The sequence below is a fragment of the Chionomys nivalis genome, chromosome 7 (assembly GCF_950005125.1).
Source record: "Chionomys nivalis chromosome 7, mChiNiv1.1, whole genome shotgun sequence".
Classification (NCBI taxonomy): Eukaryota; Metazoa; Chordata; class Mammalia; order Rodentia; family Cricetidae; genus Chionomys; species Chionomys nivalis.
In genome coordinates, this window is record NC_080092.1 from 13,462,902 (window position 1) to 13,490,762 (window position 27,861).

A 27,861-nucleotide genomic window follows, 5' to 3' on the forward strand; every position below is an offset into this window, starting at 1 on the left:
CAGAGGAACACTCTCAAGCTCTCAAGAACAAACAAAAAAAGCATAAAAGCATGTATGAGGTCAGAGGTGGCAGGGTGCCTGTTCTCATGATCACTCTTTCAGAGTGTATTAGGCATCAAGTTTGAAAAAGAAGAAATTAAGTTATAATCCACAGATATGATTGTGCATTTAGAAAACCCAGTGAAAGCTGAGCGTGGTACGCACCTAATCTCAGCACTCAGAAGGCTGAGGTTGGGCATCAAGAGTTCAAGGTCATCTTGCGTAGTTCAAGGCCAACCTTGTCCCTTTAGTCCCCTGCCCCTCGACCACCTGGGAAGAAGGAAGGAAAGGAATTGAAGAAACAACTGTTAAAATGAATGTGAGGCTTTAGGGTGCAAGGTTGACATCATATATTTTTTAAGATTTATTTTGTATATTTATGGGTGTTTTGCCTGCCTGTACGTCTCTGTGCCGTGTATGTGCAATGCTGAAGGAGGCCAGAAGAGGGCATCAGATCCCAGAACTAGAGTTACAGATGGTTGTTAGCTATCATATGGCTGCTGAGAATTGGACCCCTGCTCCTGGGAGAGCAGCCAGTGATCTTAGCCACTGAGCCATCCCTCCAGCCCAATATTTCATAACCTGTTAACAGGCCATTTCAAAATAAAAATTTGAGGGTGTTATCTATTGCATCAAAGCCCCTCAGAAGCCTCATAGCAAAACTTTAAGGGTGTCTAAGATGTGCGTTTTTAAAAGTTGTGCAGTGGGGCCGAAGGGAATTTCAAATATTATAAATGGAGAGACAGACCATGTCCATAGATCAGAAAGACTCAGCATTGCATCTGGCTTGCCCGGTTTTACCTACAGAGTCAAGGTGATCAGTGTCCAACTCCCTGACTAATTCTGAATTGCGTATGAAAATACAGAAGATCTTTTAAAAAAAGAACAGTGAGAGGGTTATGCTGATATTTAGGGCTCACCTTAAAGCTGAAGTATGCTAGTGACCTACGTTGGAAGAGCAGGGTCCAAGAACAGATCTCATACTCTGCTCTTCAAGGGCACCGGGAAGCTGAGGGGAAAGCAAAACTATCTCTTAACAGACAGTGCTGGGGTGGTTGCACAGGCTCACTAAAAAATGTGTTGAAAAGTTATATTAAAAGACCCCCTGGAAAAGTGAGCCAGGAAACCATAGTCTGGGAGAACATTTGGGGCACACGGTTTTGACATACAACATATAGAGCACACATTGCAACCATAGAAACGTGAACAAAAGGCATGTGTTTTCTTTGCAAAGGAAGGTACAAGATTCACCGATGAGTGTGTGGGAAGCTAAGAGAGACCACACCTTTTAGAAAGGATAAGAACAGCATGGCAATATCAGCTGCTGGAGACCTGCGACAGAAGTTCTTGTTCCGGGGGTATGTGTAGCTGCCCTTGGACAGCCATTCTACCTACTCCCAGGCCTGTGTCCTCTGGGCCAGGGCTGTGGGTGTCCTGTAATTTTGCTCAGAACGGGCAGGTGCTAGAGACGTCCACGTGCCCATCTGTTAGGAACCAAGGCATTTATTATGACAGAGAAGAACAGCACACAAAAGAAGGTGGCTGCATGGTTACTACTAAAATCCACAGTGTCTGGCCAGGCAGATGGGAGCTCCCTGGAGTAAGTGTCCTTCAGAGGACGCCCCTGGCCAGGCAGGACCATCGAACTAGGCTGTGATTTCTTTATAGATAAGGCATGAAACTGACCAGAAAGGAATCGTAGAGAAATCTTTCTGGGGATGGAAATGCCCTGTCAGGCTGCCGGATTCCTGCCAGTGACCTGGACACATGTAATGTGTGTATCTGTTTCATGCAAACCATAGCACAGCCTTCTGTTGTCAGAGCAGGTAACAAGCCTGCTCAAACACGGGATGCTGTGAGGTGCAGCCTGGCATCATGTGCCTTGTGTTGATGAGTGAGCCTGTGTCTTAGGGTTTTTATTGCTGTCAAGAGACACCATGGCAATTCATTTTTGTTTTGTTTTGTTTTTCAAGACAGGGTTTCTCAGTGGCTTTGGTGCCTGTTCTGGAACTTGTTCTGTAGACCAGGCTACCCTTGAACTCACAGAGATCCACCTGTCTCTGCCTCCTGAATGCTGGAATTAAAGGTGTGTACCACCACCACTCAGCATCCATGGCAACTCTTATAAGGAAAACATTTAATTGAGACTTGCTTATCATCATGGTGGGAGCTGGTAGCATGCAGGCAGACGTGGTGCTGGAGGAATAACTGAGAGTCCCACATTCTGCAGGCAAGAGGAAGTCAACTGACTCACTGGGCAGTATCCTTAGCGTAGGAAACTTACAGAGCCCACCTCCACAGTGGCCCACTTCCTCCAACAAGGCCACACCCACTCCAACAAAGCCACACCTCCTAATAGTGCCACTCCCTATGAGATTATAGGGCCAATTACCTTCAAACTACCGTAGTCTGTTATGTTGTATGTCAGGAAAGCAGGAAAGGGGACTTAGTGGCCCTCAGGTAGAGGAGTTGAGCAGGACACAAAGGGCAGCTGTGCCAGCTTGAAGTAGCCAGGCAGATGTTCCTTGAGAGTGGCCATGGTTCTTGCCCATTATAACATCTAAGAAGCTACATGGAACGTGGGGCCATAAAGAGACCTCTCAGAGCCAAGACAACTCAGCACAGAGCAGAGGTGGCCAGAGAAGATGTGGGCGGTGAGTGGGAGGGGATGCAGGCAAGTGACTGCGAACTGAGTGGGACATACATTCTGGAAGGAAAGAGCCAGCTGATAGCACTGACCATAGAGCAGCTCCTGTTGAAGCAAGAGATGGCCCCAGGGTTGCCTGTGTCCAAGATGTTCTAAGCATTGCCCAGCCTGGTCCAAAAGCTTACTCAGCAACTGATACAAAAAGCCAACAGATCCCAAGAGTAGACAGGAGTCAGAGACGTCCAGAAGCACCTGGTCAGCCCTGGATGATGCTCGTCCCCTCTAGACAGTGTGTTGTGGGCCTGTAGCTGGGAGTAAGTGGAATGTCTGCAGACGAAGGTGGGGCTAGATGTTTAGCTTACAGAGAAACTCGGGCCGGGCGGTGGTGGCGCACGCCTTTAATCCCAGCACTTAGGAGGCAGAGGCAGGTGAATCTCTGTGAGTTCGAGACCAGCCTGGTCTACAAGAGCTAGTTCCAGGACAGGCTCCAGAGCCACAGAGAAACCCTGTCTCGAAAAACCAAAAAAAAAAAAAAAAGAGAGAGAGAGAGAGAAACTCAGATATTTTCCTGTGGGTCATTTCTCGTGTAGAAGGAAGTACGTTTCTGTTCATGTTTGCTTCCAAAACAGGGCCACTCAGCCTGCAGCCCCAGGTTGTTGGGAGGTGAGGACCCCAAGACTGCTGCAAAACTAAGTCCCTGTTATCCAGGAGGCAGGCTGTGCTCATGTCGGCAGGCCCAGTGACTGTTCTGAATGGGATGAGCCAGGATAATTTTAAAAGCAGTTTCCATGTTAGCGTGTACCACCCCCAGGATGCTTCAGGAGATGATGCTCAGGCCACGGAAGTGTGGGCTTGTGGGCGGCTCTGAGCAGTTAGCGAGCAGGGTGGAGACAGTGGTAGCAGAGAAGAGCCGGTGCTAGGGAACCGAGACAAAAACAGGCTTTGAAGTTGCCGGGCTCTCTCTCGGCGTTGGAGTGCCGCTGGTAAAATCGTATTAAATATAATGAAATAAATGCTGGAATGCAGAGTGTGCCTGTGAAGGCCAAATGAAACGGATGTCCCTGCCATTTCCCTCGTCCTGGGCATCCTAACTCCGAAATGAGAGCAATCATTCTAATTGGCTTTATTGCATTAGCGTAGGCAGAGCTAGAGAAAGGGGGCTTTTCTTCCTGCCTGCCCAGCAGCCCCCAGGACACTCAGAAGGGCTGACCTCTGACTCTGCTCAGAGACATCACGGGAATCTTTGGACCCCATGTCTCCTGTGTCATGACCTTTGATCCCCAATTGCAGGCCTTTCATATAGCTGTCCCAGGCCGGCCCCTGGCATCCTCTTTGGATCCCCATTCAACCACTATTTGTCTCACACAGCTCATGACCCTCAGGGGCTTAAGAAAGCATCAAACCCCAGCACAGCCGAGAGCTTTGCAGAACCCTCTCATCCCTTCCTAGCAGTCCATCAAAGGTTATCACGCATAGGTATTGGTGGCCCTTTTCAAAGGGAGCAGGGCAAAATCTCTGCAGCTCTACGCATGTCTACTCTCAAGTGGTTTTTGTTTGTTTGGTTATTTTTTTGGTTTTTTTGTTTGTTTGTTTGTTTGGGTTTTTTTTTGCATCAGGCTCTCCTACACACACACACACACATGCAGACCATGTGAATGCGGGAGGCAGGATGCTATTGAATCACATGTTGCTTGACAACAAGGAGACAGTGAATTGGACCCGTCCCAAGAGTTGTCAGGAAAACTAGTGAATCTGCAGGGGTTAGTAGGTAAGAGAGGCCCGGAAGCTCCCAGAAGGGAGAATGAGCTCACAGAGAGGCAGATTGCTATAGTAGAAACAGTCACTGTTTTCACACATGCCTTCCAGTTAACCTCTCGGACCAGGAGTCGTTTGAGGTGTGTGGTAGTGGTGTTTTGGTGAAACCATACTGTAAGCCTGTAGGTGTCTAGGGCTTGGTGTGCTCTGGCTCTGGCCTGAGCTAGCCATGCCAGGATGGCCCTAGTCCTATGGACTAACCCTAACCCTAACCACCTTTGTCATTTTGAACTAGGTCTTTGCTGAAGGTTCTCAAAATGTAAAACTGCATGCTCTGCTTAGCTCTGTGCTGCCCTGAACTTTGCTAAACTGAGGCTTATAGCACACCTGTCTCCTCCACCATGTAGGGACAGTGTGCTGGGCCCATCTGTCATGCCCATACACACACATACACAGCCTGGAGCACGTGGCTGCTGTTTGCACGGAGGCTGCATTTTCACACACACACACACACACACACACACACAACCTGGAGCACGTGGCTGTTTGCGTAGAGGCTGCATTTTCACACATGCATACACACACACACACACACAACCTGGAGCATGTGGCTGTTGTTTGCGTGGAGGCTGCATTTTCTCAGTCCTTGCACAAACAGATGGGCCTGATGGTTGTGGGAGTTCCTTTCCATCCTGGAAGTGCCAGGTGTGGTCATCATGCCCCAGGTCCCTCTGATTCCAAATCGTCCCAGTGCCGAGTACACACCGAGCAGGTGGCTGTGATAGCAAGGGAAAAGCTTTGCCGTCACGGTGCAGAGCCCAGGGCACCTTCATTAGAGTGCCCCATTGACCACACTCTCGGTGCCACCAAAGGTCTCAAACACTGGGCTTGCCCCTCGGGATCTTCTACCTCTTCATAGCAGCGCTTCCTGTGCGGGGCAGAGCTGAGGTGGGAGAGGCCTGCAGGTCTGCAGCCTGGAGCACGTTCAGTAACCCTCTGTGCCCATGAGTGCTGCTGGCCCAGGTTGGGAACGGTAGGTGCCACTCTCCACGTGGGGACCGCGGGCTGCGCCCTCAGTGTCTGGGGACGAGTGGGTCTGCAGAAGTGCGGACCGCGGCTGCGCCCTCAGTGTCTGGAGACAGTGGGTCTACAGAAGTGCGGACCGCGGCTGCGCCCCGGTGTCTGGGGACAGTGGGTCTGCAGAGGTGCTCGGTTAGAAGTGTCGCAAAAACTTCACAAGAAGCTGTAGAGCCTGCGCTTACATCGCATGTGACAGGGGACTTGAGATTGAATGGGCACAGTCCCTCCAGGGCTGACATGTGACGTGTCCCCCCAGCACAGAGTACAGAGCTCATGGGCATTCCATCAGGAATTCAGCTCTGGCAAGCAAGGAGTAGTCCCACCAGATGCCCAGTGCCCCATACCTAGCTGCCTTTGAGATGCCAACAGAGCTCTAGATCCCATCAAACTCTTGAGGGAATACAGAGGCCTCTTACACCAAGCCAGGGTGCTAGGCATCCAAAGCAGATTCGTGCTGCGGCTCTCCTGGTGTGGGTTTCCATGGCCAAGTGGGAGCTTTTACGAAGCAGAATTGCGATCGGGAGCCTCTGGACAGGGACACACTCGTCCCCACTCACTGAGAGGCCCAGGTATCTTCTATCCGCCTGGAACATTCCAGCATCTTCTTCTTCTTCTTCTTCCCAGGCGGAAAGCAGGGGCCATAGGAGACTGAAGGTCACTCGGCTCCCTCTCGGTCTGGCATGCTAAGACCCGTCTGTGCCATTTTTTTCTTAAATTAATTTTGGGCTGAAAAAGGCTCAAAGAAGGCTTTGTTCCTCTGACACTCTGAAAGAAAGACCCGTGGGAAGGCTGACATCTGCAGCAGGAGCGAGTGGATGGGAGGAGCTCGAACGCCCTCCGCTCCCCAAGAATGCCTCAGGTTTCTAAGTGTCTCATCTCAGCTTCGCGTTTGAGTGACATTTTAATTATTTTGTTTTTTTCTTCTTTTCCTGGTGTGAGTCTCCAAAGAGTCCCTCTCGCTCAGGTTCTGAGGGATGCAGAGCGTGGTGCAGCTCGTGGATGCCGAGGTTAGCCCTCACTGGGATTAGTTAGTGGCACCGACTCCCCTGCGCGCTAGGTGTGCTTTGTCGGCTGCCAGGGCTTCCACTTGACGGACACACAGAGCAGCGTCGTGCCGAGCTGGGAGTGTCCAGGCACCAGACAGACAGACCTACCTAGCAACACCACGTTCACATGACCGTGGCTGTACAGGACAGGACTCGCACTGGACGCCAGCCCCAGAGCTTACAGTCTGAGTGTTTTCGTTTCCCAAGAGGTAGCTTGGTTGTCAGAGTAACTCATCCAGGGAGTCTTTAAATAGAGTGCTCCCCGGAGGCGGTGCAGTTCAGCTCCCGGCAGTGCGCACGGCTCCCCTGTGGCGTCAGGATTGCTGGGAGCCCTGTGGGGCCTGTGACACCCTGGAGACATTGCTTCTGAACAGAGTGCTCCCTTTAAAGCCAGACTTCACCAGCAGGCACCCATTAGTAGTGTCACGTGTGACGCTGGTGTGAGTACTCACGTGTTCCCATAGGTTCTGAGCTGAGCTCACCCTGTCTCCTGGGTGTTGGTGGCTACATTCGAACACTGTTCTTGGGGGAGGTATGTGGGGGGGGGGAGTGCTCAGGCCAGCATCTCTATGTGGCCGCAGCCCTTTTTGGCGTTTATATCAGATCTGCCGCTCACCCTGTGTCCTGGACTCCCTCTGTGAGTGTGTCTAGGACCAGACATGTCTCTCTTCCCACACAACCCCACACTGCCCAGATTGCCTTGCTTGGGTAGCTGCAGAGGCCACTGCTGACCCCATAGCAGCCAGAGGACTGAACAGGCAACTTATGTGCCACCAGTCCCTGCTGAGACTCTCAGCTGTCCCACATCCTCCCCATGTGAGAGGGGAGAAGGTGGTCTTCTCAGCGTGTCTGGGAAGGTGCTGGTTAGCGTGACTTCAGTATGCTAGCTTTCGTTAGTCCCGCTCTTAGGAGGTCCAGACTAACCCACTCAGCTAGTGGACAGCAGCCCCAGCCTTGCTGAGATATCTGGTGGCCCAATCTTGTGGCCTCCCAGTGGATCATGGGCTTTCTGAGCAGCCTACTATGGCATACTAAGTGCTACCTGCTGTTTCTAGTGAACCTCACAGTCTCCACCCATGTCCTGGTCTAGGCTCTATGGGACCTCTCATTTTCCTCTCTGCTCCAGATACACAAGTCCCTAGTGAGCCTCCCACCCACCCACCATCCCAGCATCCTCAGGCCAGTCCCCCATTCCTTCTGTGGCAGCCCCTGGCCTCTCCAGGAATACCACTCTTAGGGTTCCAGTTTTTGGGATAAAACACCATGACCAAAAGCAACCTGGGGAGGGAAGGGTTTATTTCATCTTACACTTGGAGATAAGAGTACATCACTGAGGGACATCAGAAAGAACTCAAGCTGGATGGAAACCTGGTGGTAGAAATCAATGCAGAAGCTACAGAGGAGTGCGGCTTACTGACTGTCTCTTCCTGGCTAGCTCGGCCTGCTTTCTTAGCGCACCCAGGACCACCAGCCCAGGAATGGCACTGCCCACAGTGATCTGCGCCTTCACACATCAATCTTTAGCCAAGAAAGTCCACTGTGGGCCAGTCTGGTGAAGGGATTTTCTCAATTAAGGTTGCCTCTTTCAATGTAAAACTAACCAGAACACCCTCTCCCAAGGCTGTCTCTCTCACCCCATCATCCACTTGCAAGTTCAAATCCTGATCCCTAGTGAGATGATGTGAGTAGGGGGCTCACATCTCCTGGTCTCAGTGAGGGCACTGTTATGAATGTTATGAGTCCCCTGATCAGAATCCCCAGAGAATCTTTCACCATCTCTCCACCCTGAGGGGTTAACACGAAAGGCTAGTTGTCTATAGCTCAGAAGTGGACCCTTGATAGACCCCAATCATCCTCCTTCACTTTGAATTTTCTTTTTTTTTTTTTAAAGATTTATTTATTATATATACAACATTCTGCCTCGATGCATTCCCGCACGCCAGAGGAGGGCACCAGATTTCAGTACAGATGGTTGGGAGCCACCATGTGGTTGCTGGGAATTGAACTCAGGACCTCTGGAAGAGCAGTCAGTGCTCTTAACCTCTGAGCCATCTCTCCAGCCCTCACTTTGAATTTTCAATCCCCAGACTGAGAAATAAAATTTTGGTTTTTTATACATCACTTATCTGCCACTTTGTCATAACAATTTTAATACCCTTTTTGGCCTTTGCTCTCTGCATCTCTGTTGGACCTGCCTCTTCTCCCTCCTGCACTAGGATGTGGCTTCTTCTGTGCCCACCTAGACCTCACTGGCACTCAGTCCAGGTCTGTGAGCTTATGGTAGATTGATGGTAGATGGACCGGTGAGTAGATGTTGGACTGGTGATTGATGGGTGGGCGACTGGTTGAGTGGATAGCTGGATGGATTATGATGATGGGTGGGTGATTGGGTGAGTGGATGGATGGATGGATGGATGGATGGATGGATGGATGGATGGATGGATGGATGATAATAAGCAGGTGGATGATAGGTGATCAGATGATGGATAAGGGAATGGGGTGGTGTGTGGGTAGTGGATGAGTTAGATGGATGGTGGACAAATGGTTGTTGGATGGATGATATATAAATGTATGATGGGTAGATGGATGGGTAGTGGTGGATGGAACCAAAGGAACTTTCCAGGACACTTGTAGTTACAACAACTACTGTCTCAGGAGGCTGTGTTATTTTCTCTGAGGCATTTCCTCACCTTCTCCCTCAGCTAGTGTGGAAATGACAGAAATTGGAGTTGAATTTCTGTATCTCAAGCTAAGATTTTAGTTCTTTCATGGATAGTTGCTCCTGATTTACAAACAAGGCACCTGACCCTGGCTTTCTTTAAGAGAAGGTGGACAGGCCCAGGTGGCACACGTAGGCAGACTATGGAGACGGCTGAGGCAGAGCCGTGAGGACCAGCTCCGGCTCCTCCCATTCCCAGCCGCTCTGCCCAAGGGCTCGTCTGGCTCACAGAAGACCCCCTGGAAACGTATCTTCTGCCACACTACACCTTATTTTTCTGAGCTACCATCTCTTACTGAGCTTGGAGCTCACCAATTAGCTTAGCTAGTTGCAGAGCTTTCCAGGATCCTCCTGTCTCTGCCGCTCAGAACTGGCATCACAGATGGACACCACTGCATCCAGATCCGGGGTGTGGATGTTGAGGATCCAACTTCAGATCCTAATGCTGTGCTGTAAGCACTTCACTCCCTGAGCCATCTCCTCAGCCCATTTGTTCTTCTCTCTCTCTCTCTCTCTCTCTCTCTCTCTCTCTCTCTCTCTCTCTCTCTCTCTCTCTCTCTCTCCATGTTGGTACATGTGTGTGTGAGGTTGCACACACATCCTGCATGTGGAGCCCATAGGACAACCTTGAGTGGCATGCTCAAGAATGCCAGCTACCTCCTTTGAGACAGGACCCCTCCTTGACTTGACACTCACTGAGTAGGCTAGACTGGTTGGCCAGCGTCTGTCTCCCCCTCCCCAACATCACCATTGGCCAGCTTTTTATGTGGATTCTGAACATTGAACTCGGATCCCTGTGCTTGTCCAACAAGCACTTTACTAAGTGAGCTATCCTCCTAACTCCCTAAGATGGTTTTAAAGAAATTACAGAATAGTCCCTGGGTGCAGTTTAGTGATTGCTCAAAATAGGCGAGGCCCTGGGCTCCATCCCCAACATACAATCCCAAAATGACACGGGCACTGACTGTATAGAGGATGCCATTCCTGCTGAGAGTGTGCTGGCTTTTAGTCCTCAGAAGGAGCCTGTGGGTGCTTATCAGAAAGCTGTTTGGACTTTATCTCTTGGAGTACTTCCCACAGAAATAGGCCCCTCCTTTGTTCTTTAAAGCACAGCGACCTTGCCTTTGGGGGTGGGTCACTTCTCATCCCCAGAAGTAAATCCTGTTTGGGGTCTTTGTATCTCAACCTCTAGCACATGAGTGATGTTGTCCTCTGTCTTGCCTCTCTGCAGGGCCTAATCAAGATCCGTGGGGACAAGTGCTGGCTGGACCTGACCTGCATGGACTTCCACTATGAGGTGAGCACAGATCTGGCTATGGCTGAAGCTGTGCACTGCTCTCAGAAGTGAGCATCCTTGCTGTCTCCGGAGCAGGGTTGGGTCACCAGGTGGCCTATAGAGTGTCTCCTACTGCTGGGCTGGTTCCTCTGGTTATCTGGTTCCCTTTTTCTGCCCGGGCCTCCTTGTAGGCCAGGCTAAGTCCCATCCTGGGAGCTGCAGCTCTGGCTGCATCTCTCCTGCAGGTGCAGGGTGAGGCTGCTCCACACCTTGTGCTGTGCTTGGACTCCCAAAGACAGCTATCCCAGGCACCGGGGCAACATGAACCCTTGGCCAGGTCCTGGCCCTCAAAACAGCCTGCCCTTACAGATGGCCATGTGCTTGTGTTGGAGATGAGGTCAGGAACAGCTTCAAACTGCAAATTAATCCAAGGGCACATGGCACTGTGGTGATGTCCATCTGCCCATCACCCTAGCCAGGAGAACTGGAAATCCTGTGTGTGTCTCATTCCTTTCTTCTCCCTGCCCCAGCCCACACTGCCCACTGCTGGAGACTCGCAGTTAGTTACTGCCTTCTCCCCACTGAGAGCTGTGGGTACCGGTCTCTACCTTTGTCGTATTTTAGTATTGAGTCTAAACACTCAAGTCCACTAACCGCTGAAGACACTAACGCATGCAGCTGCTCCTCTGTGTGCTCATCGCTGCCCATCAGCGGGAGGGATGCACTGTCTGCTTACCGCTAGCCAGGATGTCTAGACTTCACTTTTTAGCTCTTGGTAGTCCCCATGCCATCATCCCCCATATATCCCAGAAATCCTGTCTCTGCTTGACTATGGATCCTGCAATCTTCTCTTTCCTATGGTGGGGTTTCCAGCTTCTGTAAGTGCCAGAGAGAAGGCACGCTCGGCCTTGCATTGTCAGGAGAGCGTCCATTAGAATGAGTAGCTGACTGTATGCAGCGAGCTCTTACACATACAGGCCATGGCACAGAGGATAGGGCTCAGAGCCTGTCGGTGAAGCTGGGCTTGTCCCTCAGGGAGCAGCATCTCACTGAGATGGTCCCACGCCCACGCAGCATGGTGGGTGTCAGCAATATGAACACAGGTCACCTGCAGGCTAGCATTGGCAAGCCCAGGAACCATCTGGATGCAGAGTTCATGGGGAACCAATGCATCAGTGTCTCCTTGACACAAAGCCACATGAGGTCTGTTCTGCAGAACCGCACACTGGAGCCTGTGTTTTCATCCATACATCCTGCACCATGCACCTCGTAATAAACCTGGGCCCCCTCAAGAGCTGAAGCATCTTAGGTTCTCTGTCCCCTTCCTCAGGGCCTGGCCAAGCACATATGAGGCATGGTCCATATGTCCAAAACACCCATTGTAGGGGTTTCAGGAGCTGTGGGCCCAGAGTCTGGACAAAGACCAAGTGAAGAAACTCCTTGATCATGACAAGGCTGTGTCCTATTGGAAGCATAGGGTTACAACCAGCCTTCTACACGGCACAGCACATTGAAGAGTGCCGGTGGGCCATAGGTGTCACAGCTGACCATGCGCTGTAGTTTAGCTTCGCAGCATTAGGGAGGATCCTGTCATTCATGACCAGCCCAAGAAACTGCCAGGAGATGGTTTCTCCGGAGCATCTGTCACTCACACACCACTGGAGGGTTAAAAGGACGCTGAGCTGGTGATCTTAATGTTCTTTCCATATCATGATGTCCTAGCTCTAAGCCCAGCCCACCAGCAGCCACACCACCCATGAAATTCTCCACGTGGTCTTCTGCTTAATATCGGACACCCCATCCCTGGGCGGTAGAAGACATGCCGTGTGGCTCCACGGATCGTGTGTTCTGTAGCCTGGAAAACACTGGTGGGTCCCTGTGCCTGCTGCTTACTGCAGTGCAGTCCTCAACTGCGGCTCACACAAGGTGGCTGCTGAGAGCACTGGTCACTGCTGTGCAGACCCTGGAGCTCAGCTCCATGCTGACAAACAGCCTCTCTGAGCATGTCCTCTGCTGGAGCAGCATCTGGAAACCCTGCCAGAGATGCTCAGGGCCCTGCGCACAGCATGATAGTCACAGACCACTGTGTACAGAAGATACCGTGAGATGCCATGGCCTACAGCACTTGCTGGTGGGGCTATAAATACGGATCACCCATAGGGAACCCACACTGTGTCCGTTAGAGCAACGGGGAAGCAGCCACATTTGTGCATTCGCCTCTGACCAAATGTTTCTACAGCAGAACGGTTCCATTTCTCACATTCACACCCAGTGTTGAGCACGTCCCTTGTAGAAAAGCTTCACCCTGCAGCCTCCCAGCTAAAGCTTAGTAAGGAGGGCTGCCTTTTGGTCCCCCGAGCTGTTGGAAGATGTCCTGGCCTGACCACAGTCACCTACAGCAGACTGTACTTGCCTCTCTCCCCCCTTCTCATTCTCCCTCTTCCCTTGATCTGTCTCTCCCTCTCACTGCCTGTCTCTGCCCACCCCTCCTCATTTTCTCTCTCTCCCCTTCCTTCCCCTGCCTTGCTCAGGGCAACATGAATGAGGTAATAGAAGTTTGCACTGTGGCTTTGCTGAACTGACCTTTAATCCAGGGAAATAAATCACTTTCAGCTCCTATTATTGGTGAAGCCCCGCAGCCTCGGCATTCACAAAGGAAGCCTTTGTGCCGTGTTACTTGGTTTTAAGTTAGAGTGTCAAGCCCATGGTAGGAGCTGCTGATGTCACCTCCACCATGGTCCTCACAACATGGGTGCCATGATTATGCCTGGGAACTGGCAGGCTGGGCAAAGTCCATGGTGTGTCAGTGCACATTCCTGCATGCCTACTTCTGTGTTCTGTAACATGCATGTACCTGATGCAGGTGATGACCTGGGCCCTGCAGCTTTCTCCCTGCTCCTCCATTTCTCTAACTAGGGATGGAGTCTGTGCCCACAGGCAGCTTTGTTTAGCATTGCTATAGTTTCTCCTCTCTCTCTCTCTCTTGAGAGTAGGAGTCTTCATTTCCTGTGTAGGTTTCCTATTTCTAAAGATGGGAACGATGGCCCCAGGTTGCAGCGAGGATGGCACTAATCCTTCGGGTGCCAAGTACTTAGGTGTGGGCATGTGTTTCAGATGCTTCCCTGTATTGAGAGCTGGGGCATCCCAGCCTGAAGATGCCATCTGCCAGTCCCTCAGCAGAGTTGGGAGGGATTCATCATGGAAAGGAGAGAGCTCTCACACAGAATACTTTTGCTGTTTCTATACCTGCCCCCACAGCCCAGAAAGCCTACTGGGCAGTTGTAACTGAGGAACCGGAGGGTTCCTGTCAGATAAAGCTGGCCCATGTGATCAAGGAACACATGGCTGGGCTGAGGCTGTTTCTTCCCCTGTGGTGTGATGTTTCCTCTTAACCTGAGCAGTGGTTGGAGGGCTGTGTGTGTCTCCACACTCGCCACTACCTCCCTGCAGGGCCCACTGTCATCTTATCATCTCTCTTGGTCATTCAGTGCAAGATTGGTGCTCACAAAGACTTTGGGAAGTCAGCTGCCAATGTGATTGTCGGGACCCTGGCCCCATAGAATGGCCTGGACCTGGCAAAGCCCTGTGGGCACATGAAGGCCCAAGTCGTATCTTTGATTCTTTTAAGCAGACTGCTGCTTCCAAGAGCTCGGGAAGCAACGGCATGAGGTGCTTACAACACAGATCATTTCCGAAGCCTGAGTTATAGAAGTTCCAGCCCAGTGGATAAAGGTGCTTGCCAGTAAGTCTGACAACTTGAGTTCAATCCCCAGAACCCAAAATCCCTCAGCTTGTCCTCAGAACTCCATGTGCACTGTGGTGTTTGCACATACAAGAAATAAATAAATAGGAAGCATCAGCCCTTAAGAACCACTACCTCAGCCATGAACAGGCGTCGGGGTGGGGCTGTCATCTAAGACAGGTCACACACATGTTTAAGGGATAAGTTTAATTCTGTTGCTGGAGATTTGGGGGGATTTCATGCCATCTCTCCATCTCATCCTCTCTCCTCAAGACACGGATAGCAGCCCTCCACGAGCTTAGACTTGATGACACTGTATGCCCCAGTCCCAAGACCCCCAGGAACACCCACTGGGTTCCCATCCAAAAAGCTCGGCCTCCTGGCCTCAGGCCTAGCCCCCCATGAGCTTATGGATTGTGGCTGTCTGTAGAGTGTGTCCACTGGAGAGAGATTTCTGCTCCACCGGGAGGTCAGGACTCCGGACACTCAGTTTTTCTACTTAACACACCTTCTCGGTACCAATTCAGCATCTGTTTTCTCTTGTTGGTCAGCACTAGACACTTTCCCTTGCCAAGTGCAAGTGGTAGCGTCCCTGACTAGATGGGCACCTGAGCGAGGGAAACCACTTACCTCATAGGCTGGGCTACATGCTGCAAACACATAGAGAGCCATCCGCTGTAATATGGAACATCCGTTTGCACTTGATCCATGCTACCTTGGTGCATCCTTGGTCCAAGAGCCCATGCCTGCAGCTCTTGCAGGAGCGAGCCCCCGGGGTTGTTCCTGGAGCTATCATATGTGAGGGGAACAGAGGATGAATGGCATCAGTCCCTGTCAGACCATCGTGGCATAGCCTCGGGCACCGAGCATGGCAGAGACAGCTGCCACTCAGCCTTGCCAGCTGCCACTCCCACTTCTCTCTGTCCTCACCCAAGGCTCAGGAAGGCCCTGTACTGGGGCTTGTGATTGCAAGCCAGCACCCACTGGCCTGGCTGCCTCCCAGGCTTCTGTGAGTAGCCGCAGGGCTTCAGGCTGCTTATGGTCCTCCAGGGATAGCCCTATAGGCCAAGCTTCTGGCTCCTACACCTCCCGGGTCAGGTGCCATGCTCCTTCCTGAGTACTGAGGTTGTTTGTGTCCCAGCACTGCAAGAAGTTGTTCTTGCTTTGAGACAGGGTCTCACTGTGTAGGACTGGCTGTCCCTATGTAGACCATGCTGGCCTCGAACTCAGATCTGCCTGCCTCTACCTCCCATGTGCTAAGATTAAAGGTGTGCACCACCATGCCTGGCAAGAACTCATTAGCTCTTAAATACATGGCTGACCTAGACAAGCAAGATCTCACGATCCAGTACAGACCAGTATCCCTCATCCATCCCTCAGCTCTCATACAGACACACATGTGTGGGGCCTGTGGCTGGAGTTGCTCCCACTAACGCAACACCAGAGTCCAGCGCAACCTTTCCTCCTCCTGCATCCAGGACTCCAGCCAACAGATTCTGCTTCTGGTTGCAGCTGGGAGACACACTACCAGCTCTCTCGGGCTGTAATTGAACGAGGGTCACTGGACGCCTGAGCATCATTTGTGCCAAGCTTGAACATTCCCGTGGAAGCTGTCAATGCCAGCTTTACGGAAGCTGTGGCCGTTGCATCCAGTGGCCTGGTTGCTATGGCTTATGTGTTTATCCACTGGCCGTTTCCTTGACTTGTTTTCTCTGTATTCTGGGCTTGTATGTGTCAGGGCCCCGGGCACAGCCTTACTGGGCTCCAACATCAGAGTAGTTTCTTCTGGCTACAGAGTCAGGCCTGGGCCCCGTGTCACTAGGAAGAGCAAACCACCTGAGACCAGGTTCCAGGAGTGGTAGCCTTTCATCTCCAGGTCACCTTCTATGGTGATTTCCTCCCTTTTCAAAAGAGACAAGCCACCAAAGACAAACAGATATATGGTCTCATGGCTGAGGTGAGGACAGAAACACCCAGACTGCCCCTCTGTCTCTGATCCTACACTTGGTTTGGTGGCACACTATCCCTGGTGGTTAGGAGAATTACGTGACACAGTGCTCACTGGAATGCAAAACCAAGCTAGAAGTGTGTAATTGCACTTCAAAACATGAGAATTTTCCAGATATGTTTCCCTTAATGGTTTCTCATTTAATTCCTTTACTGTCAGAGAAAACACTTTACGTGCCTTGAGCCTTTTAAAACTTGTTTTTGAAAAAAATCCGTTTTGTGACCCAGTACTTGGTTCGTCTTTCTGGGCATTCCACTTGAGCATTATAGTCTGCTGTGTGTGGGACAGTGGTCGTCAAGGTGACATTGGTTGGCAGTGTTTCCCAACTCTCTACACACTTCCTAGTTCTCTGTCTGCTAGTATCAAATGTGTGTATGCACACACACACACACACACAGAGAGAGAGAGAGAGAGAGAGAGAGAGAGAGAGAGAGAGAGAGAGAGAGAGAGGGGGGCTCCAGTTACAGCAGGACATCTGCCAGCATTTGTAGATCTCTCTCCTTTGCTTGGTGTGTGTTTGGAGCTGTGATGTTCGGTGCATACGTGTTTGTGCTGGCACACTCGTGGGGCCGCAGACAGTCTCCTCTGACCTGATCTTTCCCCTGCTTTTTCTGCGTTGTCCCACACCATGCTCCAGCTTGCTTGTGACAGGTGCCTCTCCTGCTCATATGCAGGACATATGAGCCTGCATATGTCCTCATGTTTGGAGTCACCTCTCACGGGCAGCTTGTAGCCGGGTCTGATTATTTATCCAGTCTGATGGATTCTGCCTTTGAACCGAGTGTTTAGGCCTCTTGTTCGAGCTGAACTCTTTGGGACGGACACACTTCTTTTTGCCTGTTTTTTTTTGTTTTGTTTTGTTTTGTTTTGTTTTTGTTGTTGTTGTTTGGTCTTTTTTTGTTTTGTTTTTCGAGACAGGGTTTCTCTGTGGCTTTGGCTGTCCTGGAACTCACTTTGTAGACCAAGCTGACCTCAAACTCATGAAGATCCACCTGCCTCTGCTTCCCGAGTGCTGGGATTAAAGGTGTGCGCCACTACCCCCCAGCCTGGAACAGACACAGTTTTTCTCTTCCTATCATCTATTCTTTATCCCCCTTTTTCATATTTTTCTGACTTTTTTGTGAGTTCATTGGATATTTTTGTGGCTCTTATTTCCTTCCTTTTTTACTAGCTCTAAGTCTGTGTAACTCTTTGTTCATTTGGTTACTTAGTCATTGTTTGGCTTGCTAGCTCTAACTTTGTGTCAACATTTGTTATTTTATTTCTGTGGTCATTTCAGGATTTATACTGTGTGTGTGGGTGCGCACGTGTACACACACCCTTACGCACATATGCTCTGCACACAGGCATATGTACACACACACACACACACTCACATGCATGTATGTATGAGACATAATGGATGAGTGACCACCTCAGTTCACATTCAAGTGAAACTAATTTAAATCTGAAGGAACTTTACAGTATTCTGACACCAATGCACCCCAGTGCTTGCTGCTGTTGTCATTCTGTTGGCTTTTATACATTGTAACTGTGTTGTTTGATGTTCACATCAAGATATTTAATTAAGGGCCAGTGAAATGGCTCAGCAGGTAAAAACCCTTGCCCAGCAAGCCTGATGAACCTCCATATGTGTACTGCGTGTGTGTGTGCGCGCGCATGCACACACACACATACACACCCTAATAATAATAAAATAGTTATGGTTTTGTTTGATTTTTGTTTTTGATTTTTTGGCTTTTTCAAGACAGGGGTTCTCTGTGTAGCTCTGGCTGTCCAGGAACTCACTCTGTAGACCAGGCTGGCCTCAAACTCACAGAGATCTGCCTGCCTCTACCTCTCAAGTGCTAGGATTAAAGTTGTGCACCACCACCACCCGGCTTAATAAAATAGTTTTAAAAGATAATTAAAGTAGAAAGTAGCCCCTGAGCTTATCCGTAGGCTTGCAGACTCCCATGCTCGACTTCTCTTTCTCCAGTTTCCTTCACCCTCTCATAGTGTGACTCATAGGAGATGGAATCTCTCGGCATGCTGCTGCCTGATAATGTCTTTATTTCCCCTGGAGTTCAGAACTCTAGGCTGACAGGCTAGTGCCCTAAGGGTGTCTGTGTCTCCTCACTTGCGTCATTCCCCAGGAGGAATCCGTGTCTGTGCCTCTGCAACAACTCCATTCTGTTTGCTTCCAGATTCTTCTCTTTATCACGAATCTTGAACAGTTTGATTACGGTGGTGTCATTTTCTTCCTGTTGATTTTGCTTGCAGTCTGCTGAGTTTTTCGTATTTGTGCGGTTTGGGGCTCCATCACATTTGAAGACTGTTTCACGTCTCCTCCTCTGGGGATCGATCGGATTACCTGTGTGTTGTCCTGCCTAGGGTGTCCCCAGGCCACTGGTGCTTGTTGTCTCTTTAATCTTCTCTGTGCGGTTTCATCTCAGCTTCCACGGCCGTCTTGGCATACACGCCCTTCTCCTCTTCAGACTCTTCTGCTGGTAAACCTGTCACATGCCTTTTTAATGGTACAAATGTAGAATCTTTCCCTGTTACCTTTTGTGCGATTTCTCTTCCGCTCTGCAGTTTCCATGGGAGTTACACAGAACATCCTGAACTGGTTTATACCAGTTTCACCGCAGTAGCGTACAAGTGAACATCCTGGTCCCATGTGCCCGGTCCCGCCCCCCTCACTTGTTGATGCCTCGGAATTACGTCTTTGGTACATTTGAAATCAAAGCTCGAGCTAACAATACTTTAAATGTGTTTGTCTCTCGAGTTATGTGAAAACAGAGCATGTGATCATAAGCCAGAGTTCCAATAATGCTGCTCTTAGACCTAAATGGTTGTTAAAATGCGCGTCTGATCGTTGTGTGGAAAACAAACAGGGGGATCACAAACCTGCTGCAGACACAACAGCTTTTGAACTGAAAGGGATGTTTTTCCCTTCGAGGGTCCTGTGATGTGATGTTCCAGGTTCTTGGAGGTTCTACCTGCAGTGTGCCAGGGTCCCCACTACCCTCAGAACATCAGCGCGGCCCCTTGTGGCTGCACACCCAGCAGCATGACCGATAGATACACAGCAGAGTGGACTTTCTCACATGGAGGTGGCCTTCCTAACAGCAGGGAGACCCTTGTCACATGGAAATGACGTTCCTGAGAGTAGGGTAACCGTCCCCACAGCAGGGTGGCCTTCACAATGTCTGGTCTTCCTCATACGGAGGGAGCTTGTCTCACAGTGGGGTGTCCCTGCTAACCTAGCTGCATAAGGCCATGAGACATCTCTTGCCTGTGTCTTTTGGTGGCCAGCTGGGGCTTGCGAAGAGAGGACACGGACTCTCTTCTCAGTTGATCCATTGGGTGCACATGGGGAGCTGCTGGTAGATGCCATCTGTGGCCATCTGTACCCCAGAGGAACCGAGCATCTGCCTCGCTGAGTTTGCGTAGACCCCTGGCTGAGCTGGGATCAATGCCTGCATCTCGGTGTCTCACTCTGTGGTACACTGTCCTGCAAGCTGACGGACACTGTGCGGATCTGAAGCACAGTGTCTTTGCAGGCAGTTTCCTACCGACCTGAGGTGATGTCTTCGCCAGCCCTGTATGCGCTTGCCAGTATGCACGTGGCCACGGTCACCCTCCCCTAGTCGTCTGCTTTCCTACCCTTGCTGGAACCACTGGAAGTTTCGCGGGTCAGAGGCTGTGACGGTCCAGTACTCTATCCTAAGACTGTTCCTCTATAAATGGTGTCTCCAGTTGGGACACAGAGTCTCCAAGTCCAAGGGATGTGGAGGTCGACACTGATTCCCAGAATCTGCCCAACAGGGAACAGTGACGGCCGCAGCACCCAGGAGGATGGGAGGGGGAGGTGCAGCAAGCCAAGAGTTCTCCGGTTTCTGGTCCTGTTGGAGTGAAGGATCTGGGAGAAAGTAAAGGGTCCACTGCTGAAGAGAAGGTGGATCCGGCGGACAAAGATCTCACAATGGCCTCTGTCTCCTGGCACAGGGCTGTGGGGTCACTTTGCTTGGACCAGTTGCTTATTCCATTGGCAAACAGCTAGAAGAGGGGAGGTGATGCCCCACAGAGCTAGGCTGAGGGTGGCCTGAAGCATCATTAAATGAAAAGCTTGGCTTCTGCCCTGTCCTACTAAGTTGTTTATTTTTCTTGTGATCACGTGGGCGGTTCAAGTAGCAGGGGCCCCACATGGGGTGGAGCGGGGCACATGTAGGGACCCGGGGCTTCAGGGGAGGTCTCCTTCTGGCAGGGGCTCCACACCTATGAAGATGGGGTGAGCTGACAAGTGGGCTCCTTAAGTGCCCCATGGCCCAGGTGAAATCCTGAGGGGACTGTGCCTGAGAAGCAGCGAAGTGCCAAGCTCTGTCCTCTGAGCACCATGGCAGCCCCTTCTCTGCCTCCCTGTACCTCCTGCTCCTGTCTGTTTGTCCAGGGCCACTGCTCCTGTGACCCTTATCCCCGACTCCAGTTCCCTACGCTCAAACCCATTTCCTGTGGAACAGGCCCACATGGATCTGCGGGAGCCCTGAGGGGTAAAAAGGACCCTAGGGGCCATAGAGCCTGGCAGTGGGCTATGAGTACTGGGTGGCAGGCCACTGGCAACTCAGCGAGCCATGAGCCCCAGGCAGCCGCCACCCACAATTCCACTGGTGCTTGGGGCAGCAGGCTGGTTCTTACATCTTTAGATTCTTCATCTGTTCACAAGTCTTTAAAGATTTCTCCTTCAGCTATAGCGTACGCTTTTGCCTATAGATAATGAGGGTTTAAAACAGAACAACAACAACAACAAAAAAAAAAACCCTTGCTTTTGCTTCAAAAATAGCCTGCCCACAGAAGTCCTCCAGCCCTGATGGGCTAGGCCAGTTGCATATGCACAGGGCTAGAGAACAGATGGTTTCTTCATAGCCAGGGCAGTACCACCCTCGTCAGCCAAGGTGGGTAACTCAAAAGCCTCTTTTTGTCCCCACAGACCCAGCCAGTGCCCAACCCGATGGCCTACTACCTGCACAGGTCACCCTGGTGGTTCCATCACTTTGAGACACTCAGCAACCACTTCCTAGAGCTCGTCGTGCCTTTCTTCTTGTTCCTCGGGCGCCGGATGTGCATTCTGCACGGGGTGCTGCAGGTCCTTTTCCAGGTAGGCTGTGCCAGGGTGCCACCACTTGGGGTCCCCGTGTGTCTACAGAAGACAAGAGCTTGCCTCATCATTTCTGAGTTAGCACCCAGGGGAGCGGAGTCATCAGCTCCGTCTCACCCCCTGCAGGAGCCCTACTGCGTCTGATCCAGGCTGGATTCCAGGGTCCCCTTCCCAGCTTCCATGAGCCCACGGTGGTGTCTGGTTGCCCTCAGGAAGCTGCCTGCAGGGAGCGACACAGACCTTGCTCAGGCACCCCTCTGCTCCACACAGACACACCCTGTGTTCTTGGATCCAACCCTAGAATGTTAGGTGTCTTGCTCTACATAGACATCAGTCTACTAGGAATTGGGTAAGTTGCTTAAGGCAGGGTCTTGCCATGTGGCCCTGACTGTCCTGGAACTTGTGGTCCCTCAGCCTCTACTTCCTGAGGGCTGAGGTCACAGGCATGTGCCTCTGTGCCTTCCCCTCCATTTGCTTTTAGAGTCAGGGTCTCAGGAAGTTGTCTGTGCTGCCCTTGAGCTTGTGCTCCTTCCTCAGTCCTCCAGGCAGCTGGGATGATCGGCCTGCACCACCAGGCCAGGCTCACCTTGTGGTTTTGGTTTTCTGTTTTCAGTCATGAATGAATGTTGACCATCAGTCAGGAGAGGGTCGCAGGGTTTTCCCCTTCAATATGTTAATGAGGTGAATTACATTACCGCTGCTCGGGTTGAGCTAGTTTCATATTCTAGAATAAACTCAGTTTGGTCATGCTGTAGATATTTTAATATATTGCTGGGGCTAATTTGCCAATGTTTTGTTTTAGATTTTGCATGGTTGTCAGTGAGAGAGACCTGTCTGTGGTTTTCCAGCGTAATGTGGGCCTACTGTGGATTCCCTGTCTGGGCTCAGAAGACTGTCCGCTCTCTCTGAAGGGTCCACGGAGACCCAGGCAGCCTGTTCTCAGGAGCCTGGGCAATGCTGGGCATGCTTCTGCACAGAGCTTTGAGAGCTTTGCCGTGGTGTGGACTGTGGCTGTGGGACACCCTTTTTGAGGCAGCTTTGACAGTCAGCGTCTTCCTGGGAATAAATATGTCAGCTTCAGCTGTTTTCAGATTTATTAGTGCAGAGGGGAGAGGGGACGTCATGTTCTCCTCGGTGCAAAGTTTGGGTCCCTGAGCCTGCCTCTCTCGTGTCCCTTCCCTCCGTGCAGAGCTCTGTTTAGATCAGGACTAACGGGGAGCAGGTGTTTGAGTCTCGCTGGCACCTCTGCCGCAGTGACCTTTGGCTGCTCAATCATCTCTGGCCACTACCTGTTCACGAGCTCTAGTGCTCTAACATACCGGCTCCCTTTTGTTTTGTCTTTTAATCAGGATGCTCTAGAAGTTATGCAGAGATTGGAGAAAATTCCTTTGTGCCCCACATCCCCACTATGAGCACGTCCCGCTATTGGGTACAAGGTGGAGGTGCCGTCATGACGCACGACTCACCAAAGGCCACAGAGCGTTCTTTGGGTTTGGACAATGGAGAATGTCATTGTCATGCAGACCTCTTCCCACCCTAAGAGTCATGGGAGCCCTGCTTCATCCTCCTCTCCCCTCACCCCTGGTCTTCAGGCTTCCCCAAGCTTCTCTCAGTCATGTGTTCGAGGCTCCTCCCTACAGTGTAACTACTCATATCTCCTCAGAGCTTAGATTTGCCTGGAGTGCCTATTTCCCACACATCTTCTGGAGGCCACAGGCAGTTCCAGTCTTGAGATGACAAAAAGATGTGCCCTACTGGCTCCCAGACCTCACCCTGCCTGAGGAGCAAGACCATCCAGCTGGATGGAGCAGACACTGAGGAAGAGCCATAGCCTTGGGAGTGTCTCTGCCCTCTTGTCCTGGCCCATGTGAAGGTTAGAGAGGGTGATGGGGATGCTCCTGGGCCAGCATGGCCTAGTGAGGAAGTTGGTGCCTAGACTGAGCCTTCCAGAATAATACCCAGAGCCTCAGGAAGAGTAAGGTCAGGGCAGGCACATGCATTCCACACTAAGCACGGGGAGTTTTTGCAGAGACCAGGGCTGCCATGATGCTGGGGATGGCTGCCTGCAGTGCCTCGGCTGCACAGGTACCAGAGACAGGTAGCAAGAGTCCTCATCTGGGCAGAGCAGACACCGTGGGTTCTGGGGTCTCCTGGGGTTCAGTAGTCTCCTCTTCCTGTGTACAAGGAGCTGTACAGCAAGCTTCTCCCAGCAACCCCCATGTGGGACACCCTAGAAAATGAAGAAGCCTACACCACACCCTCCAAGAGCTGCCAGCAGCCTTGAGCCTCTGTTAACTCCTTGTCGTCCTTGCAGAGGCAGCCATGAATTCCCAGCATTTGCTCTGTCATGAGGGGATCCCTGGCTAGCAACTTCCACCTGACTCTCACGGGTGAGAACATGAACTGGTCACACCACATCCAGAAGAAATGGAGCTATCCAGGGCTATGGCTTTTCCCCAGGACTGGTCTGACGTCCCCCAGACAGAGTTGAGTATAGGATCAGGGTCAGCAGGTGTGGCCTTTACCATCCCAAGAGCCCCGGTGGAAGGTGTCGAGAGTGCAGTGCCAGCTCCCAGCACCCGCCACTCTGGGGCTTCTGAGAGGAGCCTGGTGTGGGGCTGCACTGTGTCCTGACCCATTGGTTCCTGTGTTCCTTCCTGTGGGCCAGGCAGAGTCTGAGTTCACTCACTTCCTCCCACACTCGGTTTACACAGCTGCTCCTAGGATCCCTGCAAGGCTGCAGGATCCACGTGGGAAGAGCTGAAGAGCTCTGAGGGGATGACCCCGGAAGGGGCGGTGTGGTCAGCCTCCGCTGCTGAGCTAGGTCAGGACATCTCCGAGGCCCACCATGGTATCAGTCCCCACCAAGGAACAAGAAGGAGGTGGGGTTGGACCTGAGATTCTATGGAGAGAAGGCAAGAGAGAGTCTTGGGAGGCAGCTTTGAGGTTGATTCCTCTGCTAAGGCTACTTGGGGTTACCCAGATGCCTTGGGAGCACAAACCTGCCCTCTGTGAAGGTCCCTGTAACCACATGCATGTCTTCTGTGGAAGGTCCCTGTGACCACATGCATGTCTTCTGTGGAAGGTCCCTGTGACCACATGTATGTCTTCTGTGGAAGGTCCCTGTGACCACATGCATGTCTTCTGTGGAAGGTCCCTGTGACCACACACATGTCCTCTGGAAGGTCCCTGTGACCACATACATGTCTTCTGTGGAAGGTCCCTGTAACCACACACATGTCCTCTGGAAGGTCCCTGTAACCACACACATGTCCTCTGGAAGATCCTCTCAAGCTCCTGTCTCCCCTGTGGGAAGCCTGCCTGCAGGCCTGTGTCCTCTGTGGTAACTGCAAGCCCAGCAGGGACATCCAGAAATCCCCCCTCTTCCTTTTGGGGTCATGTTGCATCTTCCTGGAACATCTGCTAGAGCCTCTCTGGGGCCGAATTCCACCAACACACGTTCATCTTCCTCTGCCGTCCCGAGCCTCGCCCGGCCGTGCTCCAAGCCGGTCATCTGCAGAGCACACTGAGAGTTCCTTGAGGACCCTACCGGCCAGGGGTAAACACAGATGGGCTGTGACGAGATTCATTTCCCTCAGAGGGGATGGCTGCGGTGATGCTAAAAGGAAAACAAGAGAGAAAGATCCCTTTGGAGCATTGGACCATGTGCTGCGTGATGAATCCCAGTCTTACCCAACAAATAGGCTGTGCGGGGAGGGGATCCTGAGCTGCGTGGGCCGCGCGGACCTGACCCCCGAGCACAGCCCCCATCTGTCCACCTGGGCAAAGTGTCACAGGCTCTCCACAGTGCTTTGTTAGAAACAGGATGTCACCCGGTGACGGTTCACCTGTGTCAGCACCTTGGCGTGTCTGTGAGGGTGTTTCGGAGAGGATTTCTGAGGAGGGAAAACCACCATCCTAGACGTGGGTCATACCATCCCCAGACTGAATGAATTAGGAAGAGGGAGAAAAGAGAGTGAGCACCTGCATTCAATCTCTCTCAGCTTCCTGACTGCAGGTCTAATGTGCCCAGCCACCTCAAGTTCCCACTACCTTGCTTTACCTCCATGATGGACTGTGTGCCCTCAAACTGTGAGACAAACCCTTCTTTCCTTAAGTTGCTGCCCCCTACCCCAAGGCCATGAGTTCTAGGGTGGTCTGTGTCATTCAGATTTCCCCAGATGTATTACCACAGCTGCCAGACAGCTGAGGCCTCATGCCATGCAGGGTTCTAGGTCATCAGCAGTACAGCTGAGTCTGCCCATGGCGACTGACCCCTGGCTCATGACCACAGGACATCACCCCAGCCTCACCAGACAAGTGTCTGCAACAGGCAGGCATGTCATCTCAGCAGAGTGGTCAGCCATAGCCTCACCGCAAGGTGTTGAGTTGCAGCCTCTCTGCTTGGGAGCTAGAGGCACTTTGAATTGGCTGAGAAGGTGTCTGTAGGCAATAGGAAAGCAGTGACTGGTAAGGATCCAAAGTCACCATCTGTCATGTGATCTAGTGTCACTCCAGGAAGGTGCTGACTAGAGCCTTCAAGACTACAGGTTCCAAAACTGCAGCCCAAAGGGATGCCCTGAGCCCTCTGCAGTAGCTGGGTGCCTCCTGAGGCCCTTCCTGAGCAGCACTGAGCAGTGTCTTGGGACACACTGAGAACCCCAACAGCACTTACTTCTCCATGCCTTGCTTTCCATAAATATAACCATGATTGGGAAAAGAAGGAATGAGGCTGCCACCTGCCCCTGAAAGCTAGGGAGAGGAGGTTCCGGGCGCAGGGGTGGAAGGACACAAATGTAAGAGCCGTGTACGTGCTCGGCACAGGAGTCAGGGCAGTTTACACATTTCCACCGCAAATGTGGTCCCTGGAGCAGAAGCCTACAGAGTGCACAGATTAGAGGGGAGTGGCTACTCAGCCTGTGCACTGTGGGAAGTCTTAGGATCTGCCACCTGCAAGTTTGGGAACCCAAGAAAGCTGGCTGGTAGTCTGGTCCCAGTCCAAACTCAAGGACCAAGAGCCATGGATGGAAGCCAGTAGTCTTCACCCTGGCTTCATCCATGGACCAGGAACCCCCGCAGGCCAGAGCAGGAGGAGGTGGACGTCCAGCTCAGAGAGAGGAGCAACACCCTTCCTGGACACTTTTGCTCTTTCCAGACCCTTGGTGTGTGTGTGGGGGGGGGGGGGGTGATAAACAGTGCAGGTCAGGGCAGTCATAATTCTGGCTGGCATTTCTAAGGTTTTCCAATCTTCCTTCTGGACCTGCACAGACACCCCAGAAACAATGCTTCACCAGCCGGTTAGATGTGATTCAGCGCAGTTGGACTCCCACTTGGGATGATTGTTCTGTTGTATCAAAAGTCAGTTCTAAGGCAGGCATGCAGCTGTGACCCTGGCACTCTGGAGCTGGCGGGGGGGGGGGGGGAGTTTGAGGACAACCTGGGCCAAAAGGACCCAAGAGGACCCTGTCTCAAAGCTAAAAAGTTCTGTCTTGCTGGCTAATTTTTATATTCATTTTTTAGTATTATAAAAAATTTTAACGACTTAAATTTTTAAAGACTTTTTAACATGTATGTGAGGGTGTGCACACGTGTATGGAAGGACTGCACAGGCCAGCGCAGGGCATCGGGTCCCTGGAACGGGAGTCACAGGGGATTTTAAGCCGCATCATGTGGCTGCTGGAGACTCCTCACCGCTGAGCCGGTCCTCCAAACCCCAAAGACCTGAATACTAATGTGCATTTCACCTTTTTAACGCTCTGCACTGGGTAGCTTCAAGCTTACACGGGAATCAGGTTCATCTGGAGAGCATTTTGCTTTGTTTTTTTAGATTTGCTAGAGTTCTCTTGATGGGCTTCTGTCACTTTGGAGAGCAGGCTGACCTCAAACTCAGAGCTCCGCCTGCCTCTGCCTCTCCATACCCCACCACCACACCCAGCTCTCGCTTTTTGTATCTATTTGTTTATTTTTAATCCCAACTACAGCTTCCCTCCTCTTCTCCTGTCAGCCCTGCCCCCCAATCCTTTCCTTCTCCTCCATTTCTCTTCAGAAAAGAGTGGGCCTCCCGTGGATATCAACCAGCCATGGTATATCAAGTTACAGTGAGCCTAGGCACTGATTAAGTCTGGACAAGGCAATCTGCTAGGTGGAAAGGGTCCCAAAAACCTGCCACAGAGTCAGAGAGCCCCTGCTCCCACTGTTAGGTGGCCCACAAGAAGACCAAGTTACACAACTGTAACATATGTGCAGAGGGCCAGGTCAATACCATGCAGGCTCCCTGGTTGTGGGTTCAGTCTCTGTGAGCCCCTAGGAGCCCAGCTTAGTTGATTCTGTGGATTTTCTCGTGGTGTCCTTGACCCCTCTGGCTCCTCCAATCCTCCCTCCCTGTCTTCTACAGGATTCCCCAAGCCCTGCC

General features: G+C 51.6%; 1 protein-coding gene across 1 annotated transcript in view; it reads left to right on the top strand.

Moving 5' to 3' along the window:
• Positions 1 to 27,861, top strand: part of Lmf1 (lipase maturation factor 1) — a 90,201-nt gene that overhangs the window by 53,915 nt on the left and 8,425 nt on the right. The window contains exons 5-6 of the mRNA XM_057775459.1: positions 10,518 to 10,583; positions 21,282 to 21,449. Of these exons, the coding sequence (XP_057631442.1) occupies positions 10,518 to 10,583; positions 21,282 to 21,449 (234 nt within the window). The remainder of the gene's footprint in view (positions 1 to 10,517; positions 10,584 to 21,281; positions 21,450 to 27,861) is intronic.